Source organism: Suricata suricatta, chromosome 4 (genome assembly GCF_006229205.1).
Source record: "Suricata suricatta isolate VVHF042 chromosome 4, meerkat_22Aug2017_6uvM2_HiC, whole genome shotgun sequence".
NCBI classification, from domain to species: domain Eukaryota; kingdom Metazoa; phylum Chordata; class Mammalia; order Carnivora; family Herpestidae; genus Suricata; species Suricata suricatta.
Window position 1 is genome coordinate 65321124 of NC_043703.1, and position 9361 is coordinate 65330484.

Consider the following 9361-nt stretch of genomic DNA (forward strand, 5'->3'; position numbering starts at 1 on the left):
CTGTTCTCCTGTTAGACCTATGAGTGCAAACATATAGTATCTGTCCTTCTCTGCCTCACTTATTTCGCTTAGCATGACACCCTCGAGTTCCATCCACTTTGCTATGAATGGCCAGATTTCATTCTTTCTCATGGCCATGTAGTACTCCATTGTATAGATAAACCACATCTTCTTGATCCATTCATCAGGTGATGGACATTTAGGCTGTTTCCATGATCTGGCTATTGTTGAAAGTGCTCCTATGAACATTGGGGTACATACGCTCCTATGCATCAGCACTTCTGTATCCCTTGGGTAAATCCCCAGCAATGCTATTGCTGGGTCATAGGGGAGTTCTATGGATAGTTTCTGAGAAACCTCCACACTGTTTTCTAGAGCGGCTGCACCAGTTTACATTCCCACCAACAGTGTAGGAAGGTGCTGTTTTTTATTTAATCACCTATTTTTCACTGTATATCACCTATGTTATTTAGTAAAAATAAGTTTCTATATTAATTCGTAATGTATATTTCTTTCTTGAAGTAAAGCAAATCCTTTGCCAAGTTAATATTTTTTGTATGTTTTGTCCCACGATAGTTAATACCTAAGATTTTTTTTAAATTTAACTTAGAATACTGCTCAGAAATGATTGGGGTGTAATGGATAAAAACCCAATTTGAATAAGCAAAACAGAAAATGTATTAGTTTAATGCATTGAAACGTCTGTGAAATAACTGACCTGAAAAGTTCCAAAGATGTCATGTAATCTACCTCTAGGTACTGGGTGCCTCTGTGATAGGTCCACTCTCAAGCATGCTCTGCATTTATGGTGGCAGATTCCCAAATATAAACTTACATTCTACCATCTTATCAACTCCAATTGTCAGTATCTTGTGTTTTGTTTTGTTTGTGTTTTTTTCTCGGACAGAATGGAGTTACCAAGCTGCTCAGATATGCAACTATATTTTTAATCAAAAGCTGTTACTGATGATCCAGGTCCAGGTTCTGTTTCTGATCCAGGAAAACAGAAAGGAATCCATGGGAACTTCAAACCACAGCAGCCAAGAATCAAGAAAGGATGACTTCCCAAAGGAATGTCAAAAAATCTAGAAGAGTTAGCAACAGAAAGAATGGAAGTTATGCAGCCAAAACCAACAGAAAATTGTAAGATTCCAGCCCCTGGCTGCCCATACACCTTTTACACTCACTTCTTTCTATATATGTAATTTTTAACACCCAGGTTTAACAATGTTACTACCTTAACCACAGTAGAAAACATACTTATCACTCCAAAGGGGTGCAGGGTGAGAGGGGCTGGGGAAGAGACAAAGACAATGTCAAGCTACTGTATGAAGCTACAAGTCTAAAATCTTTGTGCTATGAACAAAGATTATTCTTTGGTCATATCCAAATGTGCATTCTTTTTCATGGTGCCTCATTTTCTAACAACATAGGGCTACATACATTTAACTATCTCCTGGATACTTAAAACAGATGGTAAGAGAACATAAATAATAACTGTCTCTTAGAAGAGTGGTGAAGATAGCCCACAGTCACTAATTCAAAGCATAAACCATATACTACTGGTTAGGGCAGCAAAAATTTCCCATCTTGGCAACGGAGCTCCCAGCTCAGCCCATTCGGATATGCTCATCCCTACTACCCCTAGAACGCCTTGCTTGTCCATTTACCCTCATGGCCACAGATTTTCCGTCTAGCAGCTCTACTGCTTTAGCAGCCCTTCCACTCATGAAGCTTAGAACTGCCTTAGAAGGAAAAGAACACAAGACTTCGTTTACCAGACTTGAAGTAATCCTAGAAAGTAGTTTTGCTAAAAACTTAGTAAGGTTTTTGGTCAATTAACTTCAGTCACCTGGCTGAATTAGCATCAAAGCCAAGAGATCTTGTCAGGATACATACAGCTTACCAATCTAGATTTCCATCTTTTCAGTTTCCTGACAATATCCTGTCTCATAGCAACAGACCTTCCCAGTACTCATCCCCTTCACCCCCAGCTTAATGATTTTCCTTGAAACAACGTGAAACGATAACCTGAGTGAGGAGGCATGGTTCCCTCTCACCTGTTCCCTGGCTGCAGCCTCTTTCAAAGCTCTTTAGTAACTGGATTGTTACTTTGGTCAGGAAGCTGAGAGTACAATGCACTGAGGTGCTTGAGGGAAGCTTATAAAATAGAACTTTATGTGGTTCTAATTTAAACTCCTGCCAACTTTAGCATGAGGTTAAAAAAAAACTAGGTTTTTCAAACTTCAAGGCTCTTGATATTCTGATTCTCTGCTATGCATAGCTGCAAGCAGAAAGGGCCTCCTCCACTTAGAAAGACAGAATTTTCTTCCCTCTCTGCTCTCAAGCATGCCAGCCTGCACCAAAGCTAGCTGCCCTCTTATAAAACATTATCAAGGTCCACAAGAAAGGACCAAAACACGCCAGTTTCACTAAAGTTACAGCCTTAGTCATTCCATGGACAAAGATAACACCAGTGACAATTTAAAACAGCTGTTTGTAATTCCTTAAAAGGAATTGTTAGGGGGAAGTAAAGTCCTCATTGCCTTCATTTCAACATGTCTGTTCCTTACAATGTCCCACTTCCATTTATTAAAGTCTGTGCTATGAAGGATTCTTCCCATTTACAAGTGACAAAACCCCATTAAAATGACTTTAAGCTAATAAGAATAATAAACTTTAAAGGAGAGAGTTTAATGGTCAGAAGATAATCCCCACAAGCATAGGGAACTGCAGGGGCTCAGGCAGAACCAAGAATGTATTTCTCACTCTCTCTTCATATTTAGCCAAATTCTAATACAGGCTCCCACAGGTACAGGAGACATCTATCAGTTCAGCATTATCAAGAGAAAGTTTCAGCCCGAGTCTTGTGACTGACCCAGTGGTTCCCCTAGAGTTAAATATTCATTCCTGAACCAATCACAGTGATTCTGGCCACACCTGTGTTATATGCCCCACCTACCAAAACCAGGTGAACTGTAAAATGGGGGATAAGTGGTTCCTCAAAAGCAACTGCATCACCCTTAGCAAAAAAAACAAGGGCACTATGGTAGACATCAAAAACAAAAGATGTCTACTATTCCTGGTAATATGACAAACTGTAAAAATACTTTTTAATTTCTCTTCAATGCATTATTCTTTGCTAATAACACAATCTCTGTTATATGCTTATATATTTAACATACATAGTTTATTGAAACTTTTTATCAGATTCTTACTTCTTCCAATACGCCAGTCTAAAATACCATTTACATATGCAGCAAGGCCTACATAATGCTTACATATTCAACACACATTTCTAGTTATAGAACAAGGCAATACATTAAATGAAAGGAGTCCAATTTATTTTAGGATGTTGGGACTCCACCCTACTGTTGATCATAATTTCAGAAACTGGTCTTCTACTGCCTATAATTGTGTCCTGCCTACTCAAAATGCACTTAACTTACCCAAGAGCCAAAGGTATAAAAAATAAATACATATCTTCAGATATCCAGATAAACCCATCATTAAGCTTGAAAATTTCAAAGGTCAATAATGCATTTCCTACACCTAACACTGTGAACATCACTGCTTGGCCCAGCCTACCTTAAACATGCTCAGAACACTTCCATTAGCCCGCAGGTGGGTGGACCATCTAACACAAAGCCTAGTTTATAATAAAGTGTTGAAAATCTCCTGAAATGTACTGAATACTCCACTGAAAGAACAGAAAAACAAATCAGTTGTATGGGTACATAATGGTTGTCAGTGTATAGGTTGTTCACCCCCAAGACCCAGTGGCTAACTGGGGGGTGTGACTTGCTGCCCAGCACCATGAGAGAGGGTCATACTGCATATCACGATCCCAGGAAAAGATCAAAATTCTAAGTATGGTTTCTAATGAGCATCACATTTATACCACTGTAATGCCAAAAAAGCAGAAGTTGAACCATTGTTTTAGTCGGGGACCATCTGTGCACATAAAATAGCCTCCTGCCCTCATGGGGACCAAGCACAGGAGGGGAAACATATATAAATAACAATACTAGAGAGTGATAGGTATGTCTCTGTAAAAGGAGATACAGGTTTCCCCACTATCCAAAAGGAGGTGTTCCCATGAAACATTTTGTAAGTCGAAATGGCACAGAGTGAAGCGTATTCCCCACTGTGCAAAAGTTGGCAATATACTACTTCACTTTTACAAAAGACCTACTACTAGTACAGCAACAGCTTATTTTGTAAAAGTAATAATCCTCTTTGGATTTCTTGTGGGTAACAAAAACAGGTACTAAGATAGGTCTTTCGTAAAAGTGAAGGGGCAAAACAACTCTTGGAAATCAGGGGATGCCTACTATATGCTGACGATGCATAAAAGATGAACAGTACAGTCAAAACATTAGAAACCTATGAAACTGATGCAAAATAATATTTAAAGTAAAGAGTCAAAAATGTGAATGACTGAATTTTATGATACAGCACATCAGAGATCCAAAATGGGGGTTGAGTCTGGTAGGACCAATGCACCTGTCTATACTGTGTTTGGAGAAAGCATAGTAGAGAGAAAACTTTGAGATACATTTAATTAACAGCACAGTATTTGCCAAAAACTGACTAGCAATATACAAAATACTTATTTAAAATTAATATACCTTGATCATAACATGGCTATAGAGTATTGGCTGTTTACAGGCTCGTCTCTACTCGAGTGTAATTAATATACGGTGTTATATTAGTTGTAAGTGTTCAATATAATGATTTAACAATTCTACTCATTTCTCAGTGCTCATCAAGACTGCCTTAGTGTGATTACATGGTTAAATTAATCTTTCTGTGGAAAATCTCAGAACTCTAGATATGGCAAATTCCAATGTTTACCAATGAATTCTTAACTTAACTTCCAATACCCAACAGCAAAAGTAAAATATAATTCAAATTAATATTAAAAGACTTACATGTCAACATAAATGAAAATGCAAAAAAAAGTCTCTTTTTAATACAAGTAAATGTGGTTTAGTTACTTAGGGACTTTCATGATTCTAAGATGCAACTATATATTTTTAAAATAAATTTAGTTCAAAAGCAGAACCTTTTGTTTGTGAAATTCTAAGTATCTTTAAAATGAAAATGATCCTGATTATCAAGCTACAAATGAAAAAAACTCTAAGAAAAGTTACTGTCACATTTAAGTATAAGAGATTAACTTTAAAAATCCCTTTTAAGTAAAATACTATGATCCATATGCATAATTCCCTCCAAGTATCCAGTATTGCTTTCAATACAATATGCTATTTACATGTAAAAAAATGAAACTATCAGAGGAAATATTTTCTACAAGTAAAGATATACTGATACTGCACTGTAATTTGTGAAAAGCCAATTTTACAAATTAAATGCTATAGAATTATACTGCCTAAGACAGCTATTCAAAAAACCCTGGTGTCAATTCTCTAATTAAGTAAATGTCAATCCTCTATTTTATCTTTTCTAAAACTATGTTTACATTAAAATCTTTTGATAAGAAGAAACTCTCATGTTATAAACAAAGAACACATGATATTTACATAGCATTTACCTCAAGGAAAGAAAAACCTTATATACACATATGTTAAGGGTATTTACAAAGGAAGCACTGGATTAAGCAGTATGCCTGATTTATAACTGAAACAGACAACCAAATTCCTTCCTTATCTACAGTTAGACTCTCTTATAGTATCATACTAAATAATTCTTCCTAAAGCCAAAGTTTGTGGATGATCATCTTCTTTCACGGATAAAGCTACACTGCAAAATCCTTGGCAATACACTCTTCATTGTAACATTATTTATGAATTAATTTACTCATCTTCCTGATGCTATAAATATAAGTATGGGGTGCTATATTTTAATGTTTCAAGTTAACAGTGTCATTACACAAAATTCATTCATCTACAATAGAAATTATTGATTTTATTTCTTACTACACTGGTGATTCTTCAAACTCACAATCCACTTCAATAATGGAAACAGCTCTACCTTTGGCAAACAAAAGCAGAAAAAGTACAAGCAGGACTGTGTATAAGTCCTATATTTTCACTGCATGATTAAACTTTACTCAGCAAAACTTTTAATTTTGGGGGGAAAGCAAGAGAGAAATAGTACCTGAAAACCAAGTATTAGTATTCTCATATTATCTAGAGATAAAGAATGTACAGGAGAAATGAAAAGAAAAATATTTTGGCAAAGGTGACTGAGACTGTTTAAGGTAGAAACTGTTTTGTTTTGAAGTTTCATTAGAGCCTCTCCCTTCTTTTCTGTCATACAGGACACCGTGATAGAGATTTCACTATTTCCACCTAAATTTTTTTATTTAATATTTTAAATTGAGATTGAAAATTTTAAAAACTCATTTTAGAGATATTATTAGAAGCCAAGTTCTAACTAGTCACTGAGTACTCTACATGTGTTTTACTGATTTATCAATAAGTTTTGGTAATTCTTTTTTTAACTGCTTGTGATCCCAAATATTTTCAGAATCAGCTTAAATTTTCACATAACATTTTTATCATGAGTATATTAGAAAGATAAAGCCCTAAACCTACAGTTCAGGAAATATTACCCTTCAAGTGACCAACTGTATTCCACAATCAATATAATTAACAACTTAATAGTAAATAGCTCCTTTTGTCTTTTATCCCTTTCCCAAAAGTTTCCATTTAAAGACTTACTGCATTCTTTAAGTATGTACAAAGAAATTTTAAGCCTAACCGTTTTTACTCCAAGAGCAATGCAGTTACAAGGTCTTATGTGGATTTGGGGACATCCATATTACCTTATCTCTGATTACTCTAATTAAGCTTAACAGTAAAGTTAATTTCTAACATAATGTTTGCATACTGAGACTTCACGCCAGATTTCAACTGCACTGGAAGAGAGTTAGATTTCATTTTTATCTCAAAAGGAGTGCTTCACTTCCTTTCTTAACCTACTGTATATCTATAGAACCCCATCTGTTAAGAACTGATCTGGCATACATCATTACTGCTGCAGAGTCCAAACTGGTTACACATTCAAATCAGTTTCCAGCTTGTGAGAGCTCTATAGCCTCTTATCATGTTAAAATGTATTAAGCATAAAAATACATATTAAAATAACCTAATACCACATCATCTATGTAAAAATGATACTGATTAGGTGAAAAATGGAAAAAAAAAACTTTAAATGTGTTCTTTCAAATTTTTAAAAATACAGTATCTGCTAACATTCTAATATATTTAGAGATTTCATCTTATTTTAATAGAAGGCAAGTTACTGACCTCCTATTTGCAGCTGGTTAAAATTAAAACTCCCATGAAACAAATTTCTATTACTGTTTTGAAAATAATTTGGTTATATCCAGGTGGTGACATTTCCTCAAACTTACAGTGACTTTTGTGGTGATTTTTTTGAAGGTACACAGAAGTAGAAAGAGGTGTATTCTATTTAAACAGTAATAAATATAACTAAACAAAGACATATTTTCCTATCTTTGACTTGATGTACAAGCAAAAAAAAAAAAAAAAAGGAAGAAGAAGAAAAACGAAAAAAAACCAGCTTTAACTTTTCTGTGAATTTAAGAGGTTCATAAACCATAGACCTTAATCCATATCTCAGGGCAACGTTGCTGCTGCAGCTTTCTTTCGGTTTTCCAACAGATCAAATAAAAATAATTGCTTGGCTGAAGAAGCAGACTGCATGGGTGTTATAAAATCCCCCTGCAAGCATATTTTTATATTCCTGTGACTCCACACCAAACACAATAGTCAACTGAAAGCTCGGATTTAAGGCTTGCCTTCCAAAATCCTGCCTTACGGTGTGTCAAAGATTAGATATTGCAGAGGAAACTGTTTTTAAAAGCTTTGCTGCAGCAAAAACTGCATTTGCAAAACATTAAAAATGAACTACTCTTAATTATCTGCAATGTATGATGCTCTCTCTTTATTTCTTCTCATTTCTTCCCCTGACATCTTGAAGGCTTCTGAGCCTCTCCGTAGATAGCGCAAAACATTAAGTCATACACAGTTCTGCAGTAACTCTTTCTTATCATGAAAGAAACCAAAACCTATGGCTACATTGAACACCTTTCCTTTAGTCTTTATCCACATGCCACGCTCTCGGAAGGCAACCATAGAAACCAACCTGTATGATTTGGTGCCCTCATATTTTAACACCTTGTGTGTGTGTGTGTGTGCGCGCACACACACACACACGACTAGCAGGTCAGCATATTCAAGGCAATATTGCAAAGAAAGAAGGTTGCCTAAAAAGAGATGGAGCGGGGGGGTGGGGGTGGAGGGGGGCAGGAAATAGATGCTCCTACAACACTCTCCATCACAGTCTCTGAATATATTTAAAGGCAGATGCAAAACTGCACCATTTCCCTCATTCGAAAACATCACACCCCAGCTGCTCAAGTGAGAGCTAATGCGCTTCTCACATTTCGGTAGCACGGGGAATTTAGGCTCCAGGGGCAAAGCTCTCATCCTCGGAGAGCGACACCGCGGACAATTAAGAGTGTAGAAAAAAGAACCCCAGAGAAAAGGAGGCCTCCCCCTAACTAAACTCTCAAGCCGACCCAAAACCTGCACAAGGAACGATTTCTACTCATAGTCAGAAGTGATAATAAGCGTTGTTAAGTTGGGCACTGCACTCAGGTGGCAGGAGAGGACCAGAGGAGAGCAAGGAGGTGGCGTGGCTACGGCTGCGCGCAAGCAGGTCACCCGCTGGGCAATACCCGCCCGACGATCGGTGTTCCCAGGGACGCGCTGCGTGTGCGACCCCGGGGTGGAGGTGTGGGAGCGGGAGGCTGGGGAGAGGGGCTATGGGGGCTGGGAGGCAGAGAGAGAGCACGCCTTTTTCCCTTACCAGGTTGAGCACGGTCTCCACGATGTCCCTGTTGCTGACCTCTCCGACCTGTATGAGTCCAATCAACACTGCGAATTTCATCCGGATGTTGCGGATCGGCACGGAAGGGTTAATCATCCCCGCGGGCAGCACCACCGAGCCGGAGCCGGACGCCCCCCTCAGCTCTCCCATCCCGCTGCCCCCGCTGCCTCCACCGCCGCTGCCCCCGCCGCCGCCTCCGCCTCCGGCCCCGACGGCGATGAGCCCCACGGGCTGAGGCTCGAGCCCCGGGCCCGGGCCCGGCTTCTCACTCGCCATTTGCCCCCCTCCTGGGGAGAAGGGAAGAGCAGAGGCGCTGCCTCCGCCGGTACCGTTATACCTGCCTCGGCCCCCGCCCCCCGGCCGTCGCCTCGGAGCCCCAGCATCCACCAGCGCCGCGGCGCCGGGCCCGCTCCCGCCTGCGCGTCTGCCCGGCCCGCTCCGGCGCCTTCCCCGGCGGAGGCGGTGGGTTATTCCCAGG

General features: G+C 38.9%; 1 protein-coding gene across 1 annotated transcript in view; it reads right to left on the minus strand.

The window, feature by feature from the left end:
* Positions 1 to 9327, minus strand: part of NBEA (neurobeachin) — a 655079-nt gene extending 645752 nt beyond the window's left edge. Inside the window, exon 1 of the mRNA XM_029938475.1 lies at positions 8863 to 9327. Coding sequence (XP_029794335.1) covers positions 8863 to 9159 — 297 coding nt within the window. The 5' untranslated portion in view covers positions 9160 to 9327. The remainder of the gene's footprint in view (positions 1 to 8862) is intronic.
* Between the last annotated feature and the right edge of the window lie 34 nt (positions 9328 to 9361).